This window comes from Acartia tonsa, chromosome 14 (assembly GCF_053477335.1).
Source record: "Acartia tonsa isolate MP-2025a chromosome 14, ASM5347733v1, whole genome shotgun sequence".
NCBI classification, from domain to species: Eukaryota; Metazoa; Arthropoda; class Copepoda; order Calanoida; family Acartiidae; genus Acartia; species Acartia tonsa.
This window is the reverse complement of record NC_137273.1, coordinates 2,561,622-2,587,876: the sequence shown is the minus strand read 5'-3', so window position 1 is coordinate 2,587,876 and position 26,255 is coordinate 2,561,622. Positions and strand designations below refer to the sequence as shown.

Genomic DNA, 26,255 nt, shown 5'->3' with positions numbered 1-26,255 from the left:
CTTAATGTTGGTCCTAAAGTCGAAAGAGAAAAAAAGGCTATTATATAAAGTAGTTAGCTTTTTAGGTATGTCCTTTAAGATCCCGCTATCCACTGAACCGATTAAGTTCTTCATTTTAAAGAAGTTCCATAAAGGTCCTTATATTGTTATGGACTATGTTATACTTAAATTTAAATCTTTGGATGGTTTAAGCCTATTTTTCTTATCAAACCCTTATTTTTTGTTTATTCTAATACATTTTTTTTCTCTGTGAAATAATAAACATATTTTAGGAATTCAAAAGTGTGCTACTTAAAAAAACCAAATTTCCTAGGGTAATAATTTAAATATTTCACTTTTACAATTAAGAAATAATTGGAAATAAAATGTAAATAATGGCTTTGTGACTGACAGGGAGGGAGTGGACATTGGACTGTATATTACACTAGTCCCCAAAGTTTTATAATAACGTTTTTTATACGTTGGCTTAACAACTTTTGGGTTGGTTCAGTAAGTTAATTGTCCAAACGTTTCAACCACAAATTTTTATCAACAGAAGGGGTTATTTTGTGTATTATCATGCTTAAAGATTTTAAGCATTAATATTTTTATCTTTGGCATAATTAAATATTTTAAAAAGTTGTGAACAAAAAGATTTTTTGGTAGGAAATTTTTTACCTGAAAAAAAATGTTTTGCCTCCTACTCTTCTACAAGCCAAAATTATCACCATTATATTATATTAAAGCATGCTATTATTGTTAAAAACTGTTTGGTTTTTACTGCAGTGGAAAAATATTTTAAAAATAGACAATTGCTTAAATATTAAACATTTTTAGTGATATAAAAGAACAAAGCATATTTTATTTTTAGATAGCAAGAATATTTCACTTGTAGAAAATCTATTTTGCCTGCAGTTTTCCTGCAGTCAAAAATAATTATATTCATTATTGATAACAATTTAATAAGCATGCTTCTAGGTAGTTATACACAATAAAATGATTTTTTTAATTGGCGGAAAAATTAGTGGTAAAATAGTTTTCTTCAGATGTCATTTCTTTTTTCTATAACATAAGTGCTAGTATAAAATTAAGTTATAAGTGATATGTTTTTTTTAGAAAAAAATCTTTAAATTACAATAAGTGGTAACATATTTAACATAATTTTCTAGAAATAATATTTATAAAATGGTCTGGACTAAAACTTGTAACTTCATGGACATTTGTAGATGTTTCTGAGATCTTTATTATAAAAAATTTCTCCATTACCCTATCCATACCCCTCAAAATTCGATTTAGTTTTCCAAAAAATACATTTTTTCATTATAAAGAAATTAGAAACATCTATTTTAAGCATAAAAGTATTAATTATAATATTTATAAATAAATGACTGGTAATTTTTTATAGAACTGGTAAAGTTTTTCAATTTTTATTTTTATAAAGTCATCAATATCAACCCTCAATGACTTTTAACAATTCTCCATTTAAACTTTCTAATTCTTGCCAAATTTTAGTGAAATAAAATATTCCCGCCATTTTTGCGCTATTGATTGATTTATTTTTTTTCTTTCCCGCCAAATTTTCGTGAATTTAGATTTTCCCGCCATATTTGGCGTTATTAATTGATGGAATTTTATTCTTTCCCGTCCAACTTTGACAGTTAACTTGATTTTGCCGCCAAAACTTGATTATAGATTGACTTCATCTCCACTAAAATTGATGATTGATTGATTGACTTCATTTTCCACACGCACACACAAAAAAAACAGCTGACACCGAATTTCTCCCGCCAAAACTTGTTATTGATTGATTGTTGGCGGCGTGTATCTTTGTCTGGCTGCTTCAAGGTCGGCGTCAGTTACTGAAATAAATAAAAAGAGAAATTAGAAACAAAGATAGAAAATTTGATTGGTTGGTTGAAATCCACATGTTGTACAATTTTTTGGAGCGTTGCTTCGCAACTAGAAAACTGATTGGATGAAAACAAAATCTTTTTAAATTTAAATTTAAAACTTTTGTTTTTAGATAAAAGAAATATCGTAATCAGGGCAAAGAACAGGGACTAGTAAACTTAAAATTGAAAAGTAGAACAAGTATAGACAAAGAATATGTTCAATTTAATAAAACATTTTGTGGTGCATTACAATTTTTAGACTATAGTCATAATGCGTGAAAAATTACGGATCAAGGGATAAGACAATGGTCAATAAATTGATGCACATCCCCAATGATGCTACACAATATTACCCCTTCCATAGATTACAATTGATGGTTGCAAAGTTTAGACACTAAACTTAATGAACTAAACTACATTAACGACATAAACTATAAATACATGTAAATACATTTATTTTAAATTTTATATAATTGTTTCTTATAATATTTATTCCTAATCATTATTAACGCCCGTATAACGCCCATATACACCCCCTAACACCCCCTCCAAAGTTCTTTAATGAAGCAATCAATAAAACAAACAAACCCCCCCCCCTCTCCACCTCTCTATTACTAATCAATGAGGTGTTTGAACCCACCAGCAAAATATTTATCAATCGCATCGTATTATAAACAGCTTTCCCGGGATATAAAAATGTACAATTACATATTTGATTTAAACTGGTTTTGTTAGCACCGAGATCCTGAAGGCACGGACCAACAAAACAGTTTTTTTTATATATTAGAATTGTACATATTCATATACACGGAAAGCTGTTTATAATATGATACGATACATAATTTTTCAGTATGGCTGAGAACCAGTTCTAAATGTTAATCGGTTTTGAAGCCATTCTGAAAAATATTGTTTGACAATAACAATCACAGCATAAAGTTATCTACTAACACTCAATGTCTTCAAAAGATTATTTATTTATGGCTGGAAGAAAAATTTGAGCAAAAAAAACCTTTTCTTTAGATAAGATATCTCTCTTTTTGAAATTTAAGTTTTTAGCATTTTTTTGGCGGTTTTTAATGGCAACCAAATCAGAAAGGTGGAAAATTTGATTTGGGCAAAGTTAGGCAAAAACCCTTGATTGACTGTTCCAATCTAGGAGGGTTCTTGGCCCGCCCAAATCACATTATCCAATTTTAAACTTTTAGTTTTGCAGTTTTTGTTTGTGGATTTGCACAAATAGAAAAAAGAATGATAATAAGATGCGCCCCTATTTTTAGTGACTCTGTATTTGAAGGGAAATGGATAGAAAGAATATTATTAAACTAACCCAAGAAATTAATCTATAAAATAAAGCTTCCCTATAATGGAGAACTAAATTGATTCAGTAATTACAAAATCTTAAGCTTCAAACAAAAAAAAAACCTTACTTTATATAATAGGTTTATATTACTGCGCCAATTATGTACATAATTGTTTAATTAATTGACAAAATACATAACTAATCATTAAAAGACCTAATTTACAGCCTAATTTGACAAAAACAATTAGCAATAGACATAATTGATGAGGCTTGGATATTAGTAACAGGGATCTAAAGGGATAAGACAATGGCCGATACATTGATGTATATTCCCAAAGATGAAACACAAAATTACCCCTTCTAAAGATTAATATTAGTGGTTAAACCGTTTGAACATTCAACTAAATTAACAAACCAATCAAAATCTAATAAAAGTCTTTATGGTTGTTAAGCCAACAAATCAGAAAACATCATTATAAGTCGTTGAGGTCTAGTGTAAGAAAACAGCCCAATGTCCCATACCTCCCAACGTTGATAAGGTTTAAAATTAATACCTTATCTATAATTCAGTTAATGCTGCGCTACTTTGGTTATCCTCGTCATACTTGATGTGTGGGGGAAGCCAATTTTCTAAGAATAAATATTATGAAATGATAATAAACAAAATAACCCCTTCTAAAGATTAAAATTATTGTTTGAAAAGTTTAGACACTACTAGTTTGGAAGAAACCATTCAAATTTTTTAAAAGTAACCAAAGTTTGTGAACCAACTTAGCCTACGTGGTTTTAAAACTTTGGGTACCAGAGTGATATACGGTTTCAAGTCCCTTCCCTCCCTGAATATATTTAAAATTGCTTAAAATGCCTATTATCTATATTTCTATTTTTCTTTTTTATTATCATACTATCTCTCTTTTCTCTTTCTCTATATCTCTCTCTCTCTTTCTTGCTCTATTTCTTTTCTCCTTATCTTTTCCTTTCTATTTTCTCTATGGCATTGAAAGTCGTTATTTAAAACAGCAAAAAATTTAAACAGCAAAATTGACTGTTTTCACAAGAAAAGTCAAAGTTTTAAAAAAAAGATGTTTTCTCTTTAAAATTTATAAATTTGTCTATGATTAATTATTCAAGGTTATAAAGAAAGTTTAGCTGTTTTGAGATGATGCAAGGCTTGAAACTTATCATATCTGAACAATTGTCGTCTAATGATCTTTTATGTTTTTATATGTGTAATGCCTAGCAACCGGATGGGGATAAACATTCTACGATTTAAATGTTTTTAATTACATAATCTATGAGACTATGATTGAAATGGACATTTAAAAATGTTGATTTGTATAAGTCTGCTAAAATTAGGGTCAATGGTATAAAAATAGAAACAAACAAAATTAGTAACAGTTTTTATTAAGTCTTTTTCTAAGCATATTTTACAAAACCAATTTCTTTATGTCTATGATATGTAGAAATATGTTTGAGTAAAAAATACATATAAAGCAGAACATTTTTTTGTGCAGTATGATTTTTTACAGAATGTATACATCCCTCCCTGTTAATGTCATAAACCTCATATCTAACATTGCTTATAAAAGAAACCAGGATGATGATAAACAGAATGCATAAAAGAGAAAGTAAAAAAAGAAAGTTGAAGAAAAGAAAGAAAGAAAATGAAAAAACTGCAGAAAGCGTATCTAGTCAGAAGCTAAAGATTTCAACAAAACTTTATCATACTTAGATATTGTTTTATAAACTTTGGGTTGGTGTCTAAAACTGCTATCTCTTACACTTTTTGTCTTTGCCCAAAAAAATATGTACTGAAGTTACTAAAAATGGACCCATTCAAAGAGTTATCTTGTTCAAACAATGAGCCCCACGTGGGCAAAACACAGATGCACTGATATCCTAAAATGCCGCACATCATTTTTCACTCAATGCTTTCTCATCATGTGACAGCCTTTTGTTTGTTTATTTCTTGTGACATGTATGACATTATAGTTTAAATAGACAATAAGGCTTTGAGACTTTTAGAGCACTATAGTTTCTTTTAAAATAAATCCAAATGCTAATGCTCAAGGACAAGGGATGGTTCATCATAAGGGAAATTATTTTTACCCCAGCTTATTAATATTACACAATTTTCTGTATATGTAAATAATAACTTCATTAATAATATGTTGACAAATAATCATTTTGTTATTAAATGTCTTGTCCCTCCTATTAAAAATTGTTTTTGAATAAACAAGTTTAATTAACATTATAATGAATATTGTTTTCTTTTAGCCTTAATGAGTGTTTTGATTTAAGTGGTATAAAAATATGTTTGGCAACAGATGGCTTATCTATTTACACTTTAATATGCTATTTGCAAAAATATCCATAGAATTTGTATATCAAAAACAAAGAAATAGAAAGAATGGGATGACTAATAGAAGAAAACAAGTTTCTTGAGTAAGTTAACAACATAATCATCAATTAGTTGATATAATGGTACAGGAATAAGAATAGAAAAAATATCCAACATCAGCAACTCTCCCTCTTTACATTTGTATAATAACAAGTTTGTTATACATTAAACGTAAAGAAAATACACAAAAATGATATAAAATATACCCCAATTTAGCTATTTCCTAATGAAATATTTGATAATAAAATGAAAAAGAAAGTAGTGGGTTTTGTCGTATTTTTACAGTAGCTTTTGATTATTTTAGGTTAGTTAAAGGTTAATGATTACCCCCGTATGAGAAAAAGGAGAAAAGCTACTGTGAAAATACATCAAACCTCATGCTTTGTTTTATTTCCATGATCCAACATATTTTTACCAAATTGGAATAAATTAAACAACAAAAAAAGTTCAAATTTTACCTGGCGGCGACGTTGAGTAGAAAGCGGAGAACGCAATATTGACATCAATCTGGTCAGGAGGGCAGAGTGCGGAACTGGGCGTGCTGATTGGGTGCGCCTTGCTGATATATTTCTTGTTGCGGGCACGCGCATTTTGAAACCAAACCTGAATACAATACCTTGATTATTCTAATTGATCAGAAGTTAATCCTTACATTTGAACCCAAAGTTTTAAGATTACCCAATGTATTTCGTAAGCTGAAAACATTGGGTACTTTTATTGAATTTCAAAAATAGAGTGTCCAATTCTTTCACAAAATAATTTTATTCTTGAGAAAGGGTAATTTTGTTTATCGTCATTGGGAATATCTTATCCCTTAAGATCCTGATTAAACTTTTCTTTACAGAAATACTTAAAAATCATCATTAAGTTTTTTCGTTGTAAATTTTCCAAAGTTTGAATAAGTCTTTAATGATATGAAATCAATTTCATTTTATTTCTGTAAATATAAAAACTTCAATCTACAAAAAAATCTACCTAATGATTATAGATAAACCAGAACGTGAATGGTCTTTGGTAGCGAAGCTTATAAACATTTAAGAAAGAACTAATTGATATTATTTACAGCATGTAATTGTGCATCGAGATACAAAAAGTTTGTATTAGGTAAAGAAAATAAAAGTATTGGATTGGCAAAAAATTAAGGGTGTTTTTTTTACAAATCTAATCTTTTTTTTTAAACTTAGGCTTTTCTTAAATCTTTGTCTATTTTATTATAAAAGTATTGGGTTGGCAAAAAATTAAGGGTGTTTTTTTTACAAATCTAATCTTTTTTTTTAAACATAGGCTTCACTTAAATCTTTGTCTTTTTATTTTTGTAGTTTTAAAATCTTAAAATTTAAGGATGTTCCCAGGACCAATTAGGAGCTACATGTAAAGGAAAACCAAATATGTCCAGCTAGATCCTTCGGAATAAACAGACAAATATTTAGATTCACAGACATCCAATTACTTTTATATGAGGATACAAAGTAGGTTATAGAGAAGCTACATTTCCAAACAAAACTTTAGATAACTTTTTTGTAATCACTAAGATCCTGATTAATATCGTAACCATGAAATAAAGAAATATGTAAAATTTTTTAAAAATTGGTAGAAACTTGAGATTTAGTTATCATCAGGGAGAGAGGTGACATTAGACTTTAAATTACACTGGTACCCAAAGTTTTATAATCACATTTTCATATTTGTTTGTGTCCCAAACTTTGAAAATAAGAATTCCAATCTACAGAATGGCTAATTTTGGTGATCATCATTGGGGTGTACAATGACATCATTGTCTTATCCCTTGAGATTCTTGGATATCATGTATTTTTAAGGAATTAGAGGCTTGTAGGGGGACCTTTAATATTTTTCTTTTGGCATTTCTCTTGGTGGATAGTGATACCCCAAAAATAGTTAAAAACCTTCCATGGACTAATAAGAACTTGAAGTTTACTCTCATTCAAATCCCCTCCCTCATAAAAAAAATTTCCAGCTTATTTTTAGTTCACTTTTTCTCCTATAAATTAGATCAGATAAATGATATAAAAAAAGTTTATGAATACCCTTTATTAATATTTTCTCAGTTGAAAAATGGTTTCTTTGATTGCTAAGTAGAGACGTCATGCTGGGGCTGCTTTGGTAGCGCAGCTGTAATGTAAATGAAGATTGTCTGTTCGTTTGTTGGTAAAGATTTGAGGATAATACAATGGCCGATAAATTGATGTACGAGCCCCAATGATGAAACACATAATTACCCCTTCTGTAGATTAAAATTATTGGTTGAAACATTTGAATACTCAACTTAATGAATCAACCAATCCATTCATTCAAGAGTCACCAAAGTTATTAAGCTAACGAATAAGAAAACATTATGATAAAACATTTGGGACTAGTGTAATAAACAGCCCATTGTCTTTACTCTCTCTGATTTGTTAGTCATTTTTTTATTATTATTTTTTTATTTTTTTTTTTATATATTTATATTTCTTGTTAATAGACTAATTTTCAAAAAATAACAAATCTTATCGCACTATAATTTTGATTTGTTGTATTACAACATGGGGTATTAAGTAAAGCAACCAACACACAGTCAACCAACTCTTTGATTGAACGACCTTTGTCTGGAAGCCATAACTGTGAATAGTATAGAGATGCGCCTGTTTAAGGACCAAGGCATTACGCCTACTCATACTATCATTGTCATATAGCAACAGTTTCTTCAAACCATTTTATCGTCTTTAGTTATGACGCCGTGAAGATTAGAAATCACCACGACTAGCAGATGTAAAGTCGCGGGTCTACCTTATAGAGATAGTGTCCGCACGTCCGTCCGTCAGATAAGAAAACTAACTGTACCTGAACTACACGTTTGCTTAGTCCAGAAATATCTGCAATCCTTTCCAGATCCTGTCCGTCGGGATTACAATCTATTTGAAAATTTGCCTAAAATTAAAGAAATAATTATATTTAGGGACTTAAAAGGGATTCATAATTCATTAATGTATATAGATAGACAGACAGACATATTTCAAGTTGAAATAGCATACATACAATTTTACTAAAATACAAAATAACATTAAAAAAAAGAGGAAATAAGAAACAATAAAACAGAACGACATCATAACAGAGAAACAAATATATTAACAGACAGACAAAAAGAAAAAATAGAGATAACTAAACAGACAAACAGATAGATAAATAGACAAACATACTGAGAAAACAAAAAATACACAACAGAAAACACATAGACAAACAGACAGACAGACAAACAGACATAAATACAGAAATACAGACAGAAAAATAGACAGAAAAACACAGATAACTAGACAGACATACAAACAAACAGACAGACAAACAGATAGACAAACAGACAGACAAACCAACAGACAAACAGACAGACAAACAGACAGACAAACAGACAGACAAACAGACAGACAAACAGACAAACAAACAGACAGACAAACAACCAAACAGATAGACAAACAGATAGACAAACATTACAATACTTGCAAGCTTCAAACCTGTAAAATATGAATTTGTTCGTCTGTGAAAGTAGTTCTGTTTCTTTTTGATTTTCTCTTCTTAGCATTCCCCTCGGTATCACAACAATCGCCCTCGTTCGAGGAACCCGACCCACCTAAATATTTCATTTTAATATCCGTGGAAAGATGTCTATAATACAATGCAATAATAGTTATTTATCGTATCGTATTACAAACAGCTTTCGGCGGATATAAAATATACAATTATATGATTAGGACCAGTTTTTTTAGCCCCGAGATACCGAAGGCACGGGCTAAAAAGACTGGTTTTAATATTATAATTTTTTATTTCCATATCCGCGGAAATCTGTCTGTAATATGATGCAATAAATTATTATTTTAGTATTCCCTTCGGTATCACAACAATCTTTCTCGTTAGAGGAACCCGACCCACCTAAACATTTTATTTTAATACCCGCGGAAAGATGTCCATAATACGATGCAATAGTTGATACTTCTCGCATCGTATTATAAACAGCTTTCCGCGGATATAAACAGTGCAATTATAAGATTATAATAACAGTTTTGTTAGTTTTGTAATACAGATATATTGCTCACGTAATGGATATAGTATACATGGATTTTAAGACAGGAGAATTTTTGTCGTCAATTTAGGTTGCTAATACGTTCCACCATAGTCAGGGGAGGGGATTAGGAAAAGTCATAAGTCTAAGGGGGGGGGGGGTATCACTATATTAGCCAGCTTGGAGTAACATTTTATCAGGGTATGCGAGAATCTTTCATAATATCCACGTATTCTATATCCATTGTCGTATCCACAATTATGGCAAACAAACTTACCCTCCACTAGTTCAAGAAAATGTGACTGACAAAGGACTCTGGAATCTACAAGGCCAAATTCTTCTCCTGAAAGCATTTAGAGTTATTTTTTGTAACTTACTTTGAGTGACGGTCGGGCGGTCTGTTTTTGGTCGGACATACGGACATAATAATACTGAATTAAAATGCTGAAAACACACAAGTAGCTTATAACAAGTCCAGTTAGATTCCAGGCTATTTTTATCAAGGTTAGGTCAACCCCTCATAGAGATATGTCACATAAAGAAAAAAAACATTTAAAACTTCTTTTTAGAAATAAAGAGGAAATAACAGAATTGTCAATTGTCAAAAAGGTAAGGATAAGCATGTCCTGTCCATACGTAGCGCAGTAATAACAAGCTAAAATTGATCATTATAACAAAATAACAGGATCTCTGTCTGTGTGTCTGCTTGTGTGAAACGAAAGACCTCGCCAACCGCTGAACAGATATTCCGCGGTTAGTAAAATCATAAGATTGATTCTAGTTTTGTTACCCCGGGCCATAATAAAACTGGTAATATTATAATAATTTTTAATTTATAATTTGTAGAAAATTGTCCATAATACAATACGATACATGACATTTTAGTATAGCGCGGAACCGGTTCTAATCCAGCGGATATTAATCGGTTTCGGGGCCTTACTAGAAAAAAATCTTCTAAAACATTTCCGTGTTACTGAACATAAATAGCCAATTTTTAAGTTTGTTAATTTCAAATAAAGGAAGGAAGAAAAGATGGTATCTTAAAATAAACGTTTAGGTCTATTAGTCGCGAAGCTTTTAAAACAAATAATTGCATTTTGAATCAATATAACTAGTTTCAATGTGTTAATATGCAATTTTAGTGCTTTATGTCGTTTATATGGCATTATATAGATAGAAGTCATAGGTGGAAGGGTAGGAGGCGACATTAGACTGTTTATTACACTAGTCCTCAAAGCTTTATAATAACGTTTCCTTATTCGTTGGCTTCAAAACTTTGGAGACTTTTATTGAATTTTGATTGGTTGGCTCATTAGATTGAGTGTCTAAAAGTTTTAAACACTAATTGTAATGTAGAGAAGGGGTAAAATTTGTGTAATCATAGGGGATGTACATCAATTTATCGGCCATTGTCTCATCCCTACATAGCTGGCATAGTATCAATACACATGTACAGGAGTCACTTTGGACTGACTGACAAACAAACAATAACTATAGAGCAGCTTCGCTTCTTCCAAAAGATGTTATCTTAAAAAATGTCAAAAGTCAAAGAAATTAAGAAATTGTGAAAATAATGTAAGGACCGAAATATGAATTCTTAAAAAAAATTAGTTTAACATTTAATACAAACAATATAACATTTTGTTTTCTATGCTTCATTACGCAAGAGCATGATGTCATATTTTTAACACTCTTAAATTAAATTGTGAAAATTATGAGAAAAGAAGTTTTTTCCTCCATTAACAAATCCCTGTCCCTCAAAGAAAAAAAGGCATTCAGTGGGAAAAGATTTGAAAAATTGATAAGGTTGTAATTTTTCTGCCAGAATTAGTGTATTGAGGTGTCTTCAGGGAGGGAAGGGATATTGGGCTGTTTATTACACTGGTCCCCAAAGTTCAACAATAACGTTTTCTTATTGGTTGGCTTAACAACTTTTGGGACTTTTAATTGGTTAATTCATTAAATTGATTGTTCAAAGGTTTCAACGACTAATTGTAATCTACAGAAGGGATAATGTTATCCATCATCATTTGGGGATGTACAACAATTTATAAGCCATTGTCTTATCCCTTTAGATCCCTGGTATTGAGGTGTCTTTCTGAAAAAGATTTTCTGTTTCAGATAAGGCTGATTATTCACTTATAATTGACCTTTTTTAGTTGCGAAGCTACTCTATTCACACAGAGAGAGAGAGAGAGAACTATGGGTTGTTTATTACACTAGTCCCCAAAGTTTTATTCTTATTCTTTACTTTTTCTTATTCGTTGGCTTATCAACTTTGGAGGCTTTTTGATTGGTTCATTCATTAAGTTTAGTGTCCTAACGTTGCAACCATTAATTGTAATCTATAGAAAAGTTATTTTGTGTATAATCATTGAGGATGATTGTACAATGTACATCAATTTATGGGTTATTGTCATATCCCATAAGATACCTGCATTTTTAAAGTAGCAAACTTATATACTCTATTAAAACGCATGTCAAGAATTATTAAAACAGCACACACAGGGTGTGTTTGAACTAATATGTTTCTCCTTCACAGTGGAGTTTCTTATATGCCCAGGCCCAGGTTTAAAACTGTTTTATGGGAGGGTAATCCACCCTCCAATAAAACAATGCCCCTAAATACCCCCTGTCTGTCTATCTGTCAGTCTGTAATGCATTATTTACCTATAAAATGACGTGTACAATAACAACAAGCAAAACAAGTGTGTCTGTCGGTAAGTTCATCTGTTTGTCAGTCAGTCTGTCTGTCTGTAATGCTGTATTTACCTGTAGAAAGTTGACGTGTACAAGAATCACAAGCAAAACAAGCCAAATGAAAAACCTGAAAAAAAGATTAAAAAAATTATTCTGATATTTCTTTTCAGTTCTCTCTCTCTATTTCTCCCTCTCTCGTTGTCTTTCTCTCTTTCTCTTTTTCTCTATTTTTTTAAACTCTAGTTGTATAAAATCTTTTTCTTCTGTTCTCTTTTTTTTCTATGTCTCTCTCTCTATCTACCTTTTCTCTCACTCTCTTTTATCTCTCACTCTTTCTATTTCTTTCTCTCTCTTTCATTTTCTCTATATCTCTTTATTAGTCTATCTTTCTCTCTCACTTCTATATATATATCTCCTATCTTTATCTTTCTTTATCTCTATCTATCCATTTTTCTTTTTCCAATCCTTTCTCATGGTTATACTTTTTTATTACTATCTTTTTCTCTCACTTTTTTGTTATCTAACTTTTCCACCAATGAAATGCTTACCATATCTCCCGCTCTTCGGATCCAATCATTCTGTGTTATTAGGTGACAACATTTAGCACAGCGGGTTCCAAATATTCTATAATAGATAGATAGATAGATAGATAGATAGATAGATAGATAGATAGATAGATAGATAGATAGATAGATATTTAGATAGATAGATAGATAGATAGATAGATAGATAGATAGATAGATAGATAGATAGATAGATAGATAGATAGATAGATAGATAGATAGATAGATAGATAGATAGATAGATAGATAGATAGATAGATAGATAGATAGATAGATAGATAGATAGATAGATAGATAGATAGATAGATAGATAGATAGATAGATAGATAGATAGATAGATAGACAGACAGACCGACAGACAGACAGACAGACATATAGATAGATAGATATTTCTATTAATATACCAAAAATAATTCAATAATGTTTAAAATGTGTTCACAGCTATGGACAGCATATCAAATTATGTGATATAATACTTTCAGGGATCTAAAGGGATAAGACAATACAATCACCAACAAATTAATGTACATCCAATGATTATACACAAAAAAAATCCCTTCTATAAATTACAATTAGTGATTGAAACGTTTAAACACTAAACTTAATAAAGTGACCAATGAAAGTTCAATAGAATCCCAAAAGTTGTTGAGCCAACGAATAAGCAAGCGTTTATATAAAACTTTGGGGACTAGTGTAATAAACAGCCCAATGTCCCATTCCTCCCTGTAATACTTTATTCTGTACTCAACAGTTACAAAATTAGGGTACCCATTTATAGTTTTTATCGGAGAGGGAGGGGACATTAGACAGTTTATTACACTAGTCCCCAAAGTTTTCTAATTCGTTGGCTGAACACTTTTGGGGACTTTTATTGAATTTTGGTTTGTTGCTTGATTTAGTTGAGTATCCTAAAGATTCAACCACTAATTGTAATTTACACAAAGGGTAAATTTGTGTATCATCATTGGGGATGTACATCAATCAATCGGCCATTGTCTTATCCCTTTAGATCTCTGCTTTTTGGTAAAGTATCCTTTGATGAGAAAATTTTTAAATAAAATTTGGTTAAAAATTTTGATAAATCAATGAAAATGATATTTATATTATATTATTTTAAAGGTATCATATAGTGAAACAAATAGGGTTAACATACATTCCAGCTAAAAATAATCGTCCTATTAAGTTTAAACTTTTCAGGGATAAGGCAATGGCCGATAAATTTGTGTAAATCTCCAATGATGAAACTAGATTATAATTAGTCGTTGAAATGAACCAACCAATCAAAATTCAATAAAAGTACTTAAAGTTGTTAATCTAACAAATAGGAAAAAAAAATGTTATTATGAAATCGTTCGGACTCTTATTTAACAATTCCCTAATAAAGACAGAAAATTTAAAACCTAAAATTTCTTAACTGTCTTTAACAGACAGTCAAATGGTTGGGGAAAAAATCGCCCAATTCAAAAAAAATCTTCGACAGTTTTGATGGGACACTTTTGAGTATTAAAGCATCTGTAATTATTCATAGGCTTCATAAACCAATCAGTTACATAGCGGGGGAGTCATAACCTGGGAGTTGTGAGAAAATTTTATTAGGGGGAGGGGTGTTAAATCCCCCCTTGAGGCAAACAACCTCCTACTGATAATACCCGATTTTATATGTCATAAGTCGATAAAGATTCTTTCCAATATGACTTCAAAACATATTAATATCTCACTTATACTGAAAAGTCATTATTAGAGACAATTTTCCACAAGTATTAAAATAAAATTCATGAAATCAATATCAGTTTAGTTAGCCCGGGCCATCGGTCCCTTAGGGCTAACAAAACTGGTTTCTATCTTATAATTTTTCATTTTAATTGCGCGGAAAGCTGTCTATAGTACGAATAATTCGTTGTATTATCCTTTTCTCCTGTGAATTTGATAAACTTTATATGGTATTTGTCAGGGAGGAGACCATGGAATGTTTATTAAATTAGTCCCCAAGTTTTATAGTAAATTTTCTTATTCGTTGGCATAACAATTTTGGGGACTTTTTTGGTTTGTTCATTAAGTTAAATATCCAAATGTTCCAACCACTAAATGTAATCTACAGAAGGGGTAATTTTGTGTATCATATATTGGGTTGTACCTCAATTTAATGGCCATTGTCTTATCCCTTTAGATTCCTGACTTAATATATGGTATTTGTATATGACTATATGAATACATGATTATGTATGTTACCCATTAAGTATCTTCTAAAGGCTTTGTGTATTAGGCTGGTACCATTTTACTTTTTTAAAGGCTAGTATGGCTAAATTTTATCATTTTCGGCAATTGGAAATTTGGGCTTGCTTTTTAACGATATGGGAGATTGTCAAATATTTTTTTGTAGTATTTTGTTGGTTAGGCTGGTACATTTAATTTAAAAATCTTACTTTTTGTACATTAGTTTGGCCAAATAGACATAAAAACACACTTTTCTTAGATTAGATTGGCTCAATCATTGAATTTTTGAAGGTTATATTAATGTTTATGCTAATATTACATGTAATGTAAGGATTTTAATCCAATCAAAAAAATCTAAAAAAAACTAATAAGATTATTGAAAGTTTTGGAATTTGTTAAAAACGGGGCATCCTAACGGCATAACCCTTCTTTTGTGCGACATCCTTTGATAATCTAGTGATACATATGTAGTCATAGGATAAACTGGTAGGTAATTTTGCACAGGAGAGTCTCATCAAAAGTTTAATCAAATGATACAACCAATAATAATGCAGGATTATTCCTTCACTGTTTTCCCACTTGCTGATTTAGAGAGTATGTTTCTATTCATTTATTAAAGAAGTAGGCTGTAATTTTTAAAGAATAATCAAGTTTTCGGTGGTATATATGTAAAAGGTTTTAGGCAAAAATGTTTTTATGTGGAAACTGAACATTTCCTTTATCCCTGAAAATTAAATGACACATATGAACTAGAGGACCACGGAAATTGGGTCATATCAAAGAAAATAAACATGACCTTAAAACTTTTAATTAAATAAAAAAATAGTAAAGTTTCCAAGATTTAAATTCACAAATAAGATTAAAATGAGCTCAAGTTGAGATTTCAAGTTTGGGAATTTTGTAATGTTATCTTTTACTCAAAATTGATCAAATTCTGTGGTCCTTTAATATGTATCTATATAGGTATCTAAACACTATAATATACAATGGATGGTTTTAAAAACGTTCCATTTTTCAGCTTAACTTAAGGATGAAAATTATTAAAATATTTAGTTTATTGAACATTTATTTACTCAATATTCTGGTTAAAGAAAAATTACTTGATTTTATAATTTTTTTAATGTACATTTTTGCTGAATTTTCCAATTTTTTATCTAAACTAAATAGTTTGTCTCTTATGATTTATTATTGATTTGTGAGAACACTAAGAAGGGAAAAGAGTTGTGAATAAAAGCTTTTGAGTCTTGAGAAAGACTTTATAATTGTCTCAAGAGTTGTTTATTTGTTATTACTGCGCTACCAATTGCCTAAATATTCATATCTATTTATTTTGGGAATAAAAAAACCGCTTCTGTGGCAATGAAAGCACTCTTGAATGATCAGGGGCCATGAGTCAATTAATTCCATTTTAAATTGCTGAAAATTTGGATATCTGTGTGGCGTAATGTTGACGTGAAACTTGTGTTATGCTGTAACTAAAAGGAAGTGGATTAGAAAAGGGTGGGGGGGGGGGGGGGAGAGAAGTAAGTTGGTTGTGAGGAAATTTCACTTGGAATTGTTTGTCAGAATCCTGGTCCCTTCTCACCGGGATGTATGTATGTTCACCTTTCTAACCCTTACTTGATTTTCTTTTATCAATTTTGATTTATGAGTTAATTCAAAAGCCCCAGCCAGCCTAGCCTAATTTTATTTTATTCATTAAAGTATGCAGAATATTTTTCTCAAGTAATATAAATATTTTTAAAAGCGAAGCTTTTCTATAATTAGGGTCGGTCCGTCCGTACGTCCGTCCGTCCGAGATGGATAGCTTTTATTCGTTAATTTAGGCATGTTAGAATTGTCCTATCGATTTCAAACTTTGCATGATGATTCCTGTAGGAGTTAGGTACGATTTAGAAAGCATAGCAACTCTATAATGTCCGTATGTCCATTTTAAACATGGGGATTTTTTTACTTTTTTAACAACTAATTTTTATGTGATCTAATTATCCGTTTGATCTGATTTTTGGTATAATGATTCCTGGAACAACAAAGAACAATATTATAAGCGAAGCAACTCTATAATCAAGTCCTAAAAATGTAAGTATGTCCATAAACATTATCCTGTATCAAGTAGTTTTTCAAAAAATTTACTTACAATTTTGCTTCGAATCTTATACTTTTATATTCTGATTATTCAGTTTATACACTATACAAGTGTTAATGTCTGTTTGTACTACCGTTTCAGTGCTTCGCTTTTATGGATGTTGTCATCCTTGTTTTCATATATAAATTGGATTTTCAGTAGTCGACTTTGGGGGGCCAGTACTTTCTCCCTGATTGAGATATGGCCTTCAAACTTTGACCTATTCTAGTACATGTCCCCAATAGTATCTGTATAAATTTATAGCTCTATATCTCAACTTTGAAGCGTTTTGCAGCCATTCTTGCAAAAGGTAGAATATTTGAACATAAGAAAAATGCGCTAAAACCATTTTTAGATGTTGACACCTAAGTTTTTAATTTTCAACTTTACTGTACTTTTTCAACAAAAACTGTAATTTTTTTTGGTTGTTTCATAATTTCCCTTAAAAAACGAAGAAAATAAGCCATTAATCATTAAATTCTGATAACTATAAGTGGGGTAAAATTGCTTTCAAAAAAGTTCTCCTAAAAAAAAACACACTGTATATATATATATATAGAGAGAGAGATAGATAGAGAGAGAAAGAGAGAAGGAGAGTGTGTGTGAGAGAGAGAGAGAAGAAGAGAGAGAGAGAAGGAGAAAGAGAGAAAAGTAAAGTAAAGAGTAAAAGTATCCAAAGTTCTCATATTGTCCAATTTTTCCCTAAAGAAAAGGTTTTCCTGGTTGATTAACTGATTTTAAAAAGCTGACTTTATTTAATCTTGAATGCACAAAATTATGTCATCCCTGATAAAGCAAGAATTTTCATTGGTTGAATCAAAATTCTTTAAAAGTACCCAAAGTTTACAAAAGAACTTACTTGATATAATCTTGCCGGCACAAAATTTTGTCGTCTCTGATAAAACAAGAGTTTTCATAATTCAACAAAACATCACAGACAGAACAGCGCAGGCAGGAACTATGCCAGTTTTTGTCACCAACCTGAGAAAAAGTACATGATAACATAGTATTATAGGCAGCTTTCCGCGGCTATTAAAATGAAAAAATAATAAGACACAGACAAAACAGCGCAGGCAGGAACTATGCCAGTTTTTGTCACCAACCTAAGAAAAAAATATATAATAGCATCATATCATAGACAGCTTTCTGCGGATATTAAAATTTAAATATTATAAGACACAGATAGAACAGCGGTGGCAGGAACTATGCCAGTTTTTGTCCAAAACCTAGGGGAAAAAATAAATAATAGCATCATATTATAGACAGCTTTCTGCGGATATTAAAATAAAAAAATTATAAGACACAGACAGAAGAGCGAAGGAAGGAACTATGCCAGTTTTTGTCACCAACCTAAGGATAAATAGCATCGTATTATAGACAGTTTTCCGCGGTTATTTTAATGAAAAAAATATAAGACACAGACAAAACAGCAAAGGCAGGAACTATGCCAGTTTTTGTCGCCAACCTAGAGGAAAAATAAATAAATTATTTTCTAGAACCGGCTTTTAGTTATACTAAAAATCATGTGTAGCATCGTATAATACACAATTTTCAACAAATATTAAAATCATAAAATTTATAGCATTTTTGGTAGCCTGGACCTTCGGTTATCAAACTGGTTTGAAACTTTTATAATATCTAATTTAATATTCGCGGAAAATTCTCATCCATACGAAAAAACTATGTTTAACATCGTATTATATCCAGCTTTCTACAAATATAAAAATGTACAATCATAAGATTAAACCCAGTTTTTTTAGCCGATGCCTTCGGCACCTTGGGTCTAAAAAAACTAGTTTTAATCTTATAATTGTACATTCTATATCCGCGGAAAGCCGTTTATAATACGATGCGAGAAATAACTATTCCAGTATGGCTTCGAAACCGTTTGAAATCGGGTGGATTTGAACCGGTTCTCAGTAATACTAAAAAATCATTTATATAGCATCGTATCATAGAAATTTTCCATGAATAGTTATTTATTGCATCGTATTAAACAGCTTTCAGCTGATATTAAAATAAAAAATCATAGGATTAATAGCATTTTTCGGTCTATCAGGCCTTAGTCAATAAAAATAAATCTAACAATAAATTCAATTGAGGTCAACAAAGGAAGCAAATTATTAAAAGTTTTGTTCTATAAATAATAATATTTTTTAAAAAGTCAACATTTTATTCTCACGCCCCCCTCCCCTTGTTTCATCCCCTTTCCCTAACTTTTAATGTTGCAAAATTTTTTAAAGTAAAGCTACGCTACTCTACAATTAGGCTCTGTCTGTCAAACGCGTCGCAATTTTTCCATTCAAAATTTCAAAAATTAATTAACATGGATCTTCATGGATAAGACAATGGACGGTAAAATCGATAGTTACCCCCACTGACGATGAAAGTAATTACATCTTCTAAAGATTAAGATTCTCGGTAGAAAAGTTTGGACACTTCTGGTTGGAACTAACCAACCAATAAATTAAATAAAAGTACCCAAAGTTTAAGCCAGCAAAGAACTTTGGTTACCATAACAATTTAAAGTCGAATGTTCCTTTTCGTAATATTCTTTGAGTTTTTGCCTATTCTCTATCTTTCTTTTCTCTGTTAAATATTACAACTGAACATCTGCTCTATGACTCACTTTGTCCGTTTGTCCATTTCATGCTTTGCTATTTATGGATGTTGTCATCCTTGTTTTGAAATAATTGCCGTATTGTCCTTCCATCAACCTTTCACTCAAAAGTTTGTCAAAAATTTTCACATCACAAGGGGTCAGAATAATTAATTTTTGGTCTTGCTATTACAATAACTAGTGGTTACGCCCCTAGAGGCATTTAGGGGCACTTGAGGTTTGGGGGGGGGGGGAGAAGTCATCATCCCCCATTTACAGGATTAGGAAAAGAAAAAGTAAAAAATATTTTTTTTTGGGTTGACGAGGGGTAATTTTTTTCAAGGGACGATTTCTATAGGGAGGGTTGTGATACCCTTCCCAAAAGTAGCTATAAACCATCCCAGGACCTATGAGAAGTTACCTTGTAAAGGAGAACCATATCGGTTAGGAGGTTAGCAAGATCCTCCGGTACAAACAGACATCCTGTTACTTTTATATTAAGATTTCCAATTAAAATTAAAATTTTTGATAGTTTTTTATTGTTTTATTAAATTTGGCTCTAAAATTATATCTAAGTTTAAATTAGATAGCATATTAATGTTATAAAATTATTTTCTATAATTAAACTTTAGTCCAATTTTAAACCATTGTGTAATATTTCAAAGGTCGGCGTGTAAAGTGAAAATATCCTATGGATAGGAACAATGTTCTTATAATTCGACGCACAGTGGTCCAGTATAGGGATACAGGGAGATGACATCTTTAGAAAATGGCTCATTGTATTATAGACAGTTTTCCGCAGATAACAAAATGAAAAAGCATCTAAAATACGATACGATACATGATTTTTCATTACGGCTTAAAGCTAGATCTAATCCAGCAGATATTAATCGGATTCAGAGTGTACTGAAAACAAATATATTTTTCGTTTAAATGTTTAGGTATGAATTAATTTGAAATATAATTTAATGTCTTAGAGAAATGAAGTTTTTAACTTATCCACCAATCAAATGTTTGATTCTTATTCAACAATACAAAATTTAATACAAAAGTGTGAGTAAAAGTGGTTTATTTTTGGTTACAATATCTCTGTGTATTTTTTTTAGGGAGGGAGCGGACATTGGGCTGTTTATTACACTAGTCCCCATAGTTTCATATTAACTTTTCTTATTCGTTGGCTTAAAAACGTTAAGGACTTTAATTGAATTTTCAATGGTTTGTTCAATAAGTTGAGTGATGTAACATTTCAACCAATAATTGTGATCTATAGAAGAAATATTTTAAGTATCATTTTTGTACAACAATTTATCGGCCATTGTCTTATCCCTTTAGATCCCTGGTATTTTTTGAATGGCGGTATTTTGCTTATAATGTCAATCATTTAAACGCCATCTACACGACAAATCTAAAAACTTTAAAGATACAGAAGTGGGACTGCAGTTTATTTTTTACCATTGGCTACGCCCCTAGAGGCTTTCAGGGGGACTTTAGGGAAAGAGTGGGATAATTCCACCCTTCAATGTGAATAAAAAAATTTGGTGGTGAGTTATTATTTTCTTAAAGTGAATTTTCTTAAGAGGTTGATGGTACCCTCGCCCCGAAAAAAACATTCCCGCTTTACCTAAGAGAAACTTCACTATAAAGGAGAACCATATCGGTTAAGAGAGATTTTCCGTTACACACAGCCAAACAGATAGACATCCTATTACTTTTATATAAGCGTCTATCCGTCTTACAGTTCTAATAAGCAAATTAGACATGTTAATATCTTCCTATAAAATTCAAAGATGTATGAAGATTTCTGTAATGATAGGATAAAAATAAAATGGTTTCAAAATTTCAAACTTTTTGCTTCTACCCTGGCTTCAAGTGGATAAATATAGGTTAAACCACTCCAAGACATGTATAAAGCTTTCCTAAAAAGTACAACTAATTCAGACCATCAATTTCCGTGATCTTTGGGTTCAGACGAAAAAAACCATCACTACTTTATATGATAGGATGATAATAGTAAACATATTCCTAGAAAAGTGGTGATTTATAAAACAATTAAGTCAAGTTACTTGTTTTTTATGTTTTGATATAAATAATCTTTTCAATAGAAATAAAGAAATATAAGAATCAAATGAAATAAAATGATTAGGTAAAACTAAATTATTCCCTTGTTGAGAAAAATAAACCTAATAAAGCATAAACATAATAAAGATCCTTTTATTTTAAATCATTTATCCATAAGTAATCTTTTTTTCCCAGGGCTCTTTGTAAAAGCAAAGCTACTCTATAACTACTCACTACCGTCAGTCAGTCAGTACGTAACGTAACGTAGGTGACGTCTATTAAAGATTTCGTTTGCGTTTTTGTATATTCTCTCTCCTTCTTTGTTATGACAACTAAACATATGCTCTAAAACTCAATTTGTCCGTCTTTCCAATCCATAATTCTTTTTGTGCTTCGCTACTTATGGATGTTGCCATCCTTGTTATTTATATATTTTCTTACATTATCTAAATAAATAAATATTATATTGAGAAGCGAAGCTAGAATATAACAGGGGCATGTCTATACGTATGTCAGTAGAAGAATAGTTATTTGTAGCATCGTATTATAAACAGCTTTCCGCGGATATAAAAATGTACAATTATAAGATTAAAACCAGTTTTGTTAGCCCCAAGATGACAAAGGCATTTGTACATTTTCATATTTGTAGGAAACAAAACTGAATATAATGCAATACGATACATTATTTTTCAGTAAGGCTCATTACCGGTTCTTATCCAGTGGATATTATTCGGTTGCGTAGCAATACTGGAAAGAATATTAACCCTAACTTTCATGGTTATTGACGAAATTAAACAAAATTAAAACATTAACAGCTTAAAATTAAATAAGCTTTTAGAAGAAAATGTTACTTTCAGTTCTTTGACGACAATTGCTGCTAAAAACTAAATATTATGTTTGTTTGGTTAAAACAAAACTAACAGCAATAACTAGAAGCTGCGCCTCTAGTATCAGGGGAAAGGTGGGTAAAAAAGACCATTCAAAACCTTAAAATGTACTAAAACCATTACATGCCATATGCCCTTAAACAGAGTACTCAATCGGTTCAATTGTTAGCAAAATCTTAACGAACAAACAAAATAACATTACTACTTTATAAATTTTAGGATAATGATTCATATACGTAATAAGAATATAATGATTTTTAATAAAAAATAGAATGATTTTGATGCCTTTTTAAACTCGCTTGATTGCTTAATAAAGAGACGGATTTTAATTGAACTTACAGACATTCTAAATATAGGAAAAGTTATTGAGTTGTTATATCTATTTGTTTATTTATACAATAACTTGAAGTAGTTCTTATGATATGATATAATAGTAAAATGTATATAAATTGTTATTATATGATTTTGTTTATTTTTATTATAATTTCGCATTGGTTTTTAGTAAACTTGGGGGGCGCCTCGCCCCTAGTTTCTTATTAATATTTATTTTAAAAAATCAACATGCTCATGAAAGTAGCCTAAAACCATTTGATTACAGATATTCATTGAAAATCAGAGCCAAATCTGAAGTCTCAGAAGGACAAACGGACAGATATCCTTCTACTTTACATTATAGATAGTTGTCCTCGAATACGAAAATACAGATTTGATTTGTTAGCCTTTTCTAACTTTATAAAAAGTCAATTTCCATAAACATTTGTAAGACATGAATTCTAACCACGGTTTAGGTTCGGTAAAATACTAAACTGGAGGGGAAAAAATAATAAATCCAATGATGATAGAATCTGTCTATCAATTTAAAACATGTTCTAGAAGATGCTAAAAAATCTATACATTTGTGTCTATATAAGTATTATCTTTAACCAATGTAAAATTACCCCTTCTGTAGATCAAAATTATTGGATGAAATTTTTTACACTTACAATTTAATAAAATGACCCAAAAGTTTCAAAGCCAACGAATAAGATAATAGGGGTATAAATCTTGGGGTTCTAGTTTAATTTACAGTACTTTAAACAGTTTTCCATAGATAGAAAAAAGAAAATGGAAATGAAATTTGGAGGTAAATTAAAAAAAACTACGGAAATTTTTCCGTTTGATTCTTTGTAATAAAGTTTTGTCCGTCCGTAAGTCCGTCAGTCATCAACAAACAACTTACTTTTAAAATATATTCTTCGTGTATCCGATATCCACAGCCGGAGCATACTATACAATTATCCTTCAGATCTAGCTCGGGCTTTATAAAGTCTGTGCTATCCGTCAAGGGCTCAATTTTCGGCGCCAATCTTTCTTCGACAATCATTTTTATTCACTTTTAAATAATATTTTTGACTTTTTTTATAACATAAAAATTACTTATTTTGTCAACACTACAAAACTAACCACCATCTATCGATGTAAAGAACCAACTAACTGGAGAAAAAGGGGGGACCCCTCAATTTTTCCCTCCAGTTAATCTCCCCCTCCCCTCCATCTTTCCCTCGCCTATAAGTAAGCGCCCCTGGGCTAGTAAATTTTTGGTTTTTGCCGCCAAAATAACCAGCTGTGTATAAACCCTCCCCCTTTTTTACTTTGCCTTCCCCAAGTATTCCGTATCTTTATAATTACGGTTCTCCTCAAAAATATAAAGTCTAAATTACTTTTTTAATAAATAAGATAAAGTTTTTCTTAGCACCTCAAAATGTTTAGCCCCTGCAGGTCTCTTTTCTACAGGGTTTTATTTCTGTGGGACTATTTTAACGTTTAAATTAATCTAGTCAAACTTAAAAAACGGACCAAAGGGGAGTTTTTTTAAACATGCCAAAAGTTGGTTTGTGATGAAGTTGTAATGTAAGAGGTAATGTTTATTGCAATTTTGCTGTTAAACCCATTTTTTTGTGCTAAAATCCTAATATGATTTTTAATTTGGTTTTATAGACAACTATCCGCAGATAACCAAATAAAAGCTTCATTTTCCAGCATCAATGGGTTGAAGGCAAATAGAAAGTTTTAGTATTCGTCAGAAATTTAGAATAAGAAAATTAGACAGTACATTAAAGTATATATCCAGTTATGATAATCATAATTTAACCTTCTGTAGATTTAAATTAATGTAAGAAAAGTTTGGACACTGAGAGCTTTTACTACCCAATGAAGGTACCCAAAGTTTTAAAACTAACCAACGAGATTTTTAAAAAGTTTGACTGCCAGTGTAAATTAAGTCCAATGGCTCCTCCCTCCCAGGAATTATTTTTAAATAATATTTTCAAAATCTTAATGTATTCTAGGCGTCCTGTGTTTATTTTGAAAGAAATACTTTTACCAGCGGAATTTTTGACATGCAATTTGCCGCCAAATTACTACCATTAGATGGGAGATGGTATATGTGAAAATGCCGCCAAGCGCTGCTATTGGCCAGAGATCTTGTCGCGCGTTTTCTCATTGGTCAGAGGCAAATTAGGCTGCAGCCAATAGGAGGTGAGAAGCGGTGAGGGTGAATTTATTTAGAATTTGAATTGTAATATATGTATGTGTGGGTTATACTGAATAAATAAAGTTGTGTGTGTGTGTGTGTGTGTGTGTGTATGTGTGTGTGTGTGTGTGAGGGAGGAAGGGCGTGAAATAAGGCTTGTGTATGTGTGTTGAAAGAGATAAAGGACATTTATATGAATTCTTTCAAACGAAATTTATAACTAAAGCAGAAAACAAGACAATTGGCCCAACGAAAATAAATTATATTAAAAAAAAATTATATAATGTTTTCAAACATGCGGACATAACTCAGTCAAAAAGCAGCCTCGTAATTTATGAAATTTCTCATATTCAGTTTTTGATTACTACTAAAAATACAAATTTTATTATATTTAATATCTCTATATAAAAAGTTTATACATCCTAAAAAAAGCAGTCGTTAAATTTCATCAAGTTCTATAAAAAACAACAAGGAAGAAAACATCAAAAAAATCAAAGTTCAACAAATTAAATGGTCAGACATACGTACATTAAAAATCATAAAGTACCAACGAATCTAATTTTTAAATCGATTTATAATTGTTTATGTCTGAAATAAAATTCTGTACAAATCCGATGTTTCTTAAAAACAGGAGGCTAAATAAAGACATGCTTCTATTTTAAGAGTTGATCATAAAGATTCTTTGCTTATAGAAAAAATAAGTGAATATGTTATCTTAAAAAGTTCAACATTATATTAACAGCTGGTCTTAAGGCTGAAAATCTTTTTTACTTTTATTGTACCGTATTGTATATTGTCATCTTTGTTTTATTCTAAAGTTATTCAGTGGAAAATCTAAGGGAGTTATTCAAAGTTAGCATTCTCTTTTATTTCTCTCAAAGATTCTTCAAGAATAAAGTAATGCTAAAATAGAAAATAGCTTAAAACCATACTTAGTAGGTAAAGTATATAGTTATATAAAAGTAACAGGATATTTG

General features: G+C 30.7%; 1 protein-coding gene across 2 annotated transcripts; it reads right to left on the bottom strand.

Moving 5' to 3' along the window:
- Positions 1 to 1,344: 1,344 nt before the first annotated feature.
- On the bottom strand, positions 1,345 to 24,237 carry Awh (LIM/homeobox protein arrowhead). Of its 2 annotated transcripts, XM_080146929.1 has the most exons (10): positions 23,986 to 24,237; positions 18,082 to 18,203; positions 12,869 to 12,944; positions 12,393 to 12,447; positions 9,898 to 9,963; positions 9,076 to 9,191; positions 8,411 to 8,497; positions 6,031 to 6,175; positions 3,726 to 3,801; positions 1,345 to 1,838 (listed from the first exon to the last, which is right to left on the bottom strand). In XM_080146929.1, the coding sequence occupies exons 1-9, from the start codon at positions 24,127 to 24,129 to the stop codon at positions 3,731 to 3,733; spliced, it is 882 nt and encodes a 293-aa protein (XP_080003055.1). In that variant the 5' UTR covers positions 24,130 to 24,237; the 3' UTR covers positions 1,345 to 1,838; positions 3,726 to 3,730. The 2 variants fall into 2 exon arrangements, with proteins under 2 accessions (XP_080003055.1, XP_080003056.1); XM_080146930.1 differs by lacking the exon at positions 3,726 to 3,801 and having other exon boundaries at positions 1,349 to 1,838.
- Positions 24,238 to 26,255: the final 2,018 nt, after the last annotated feature.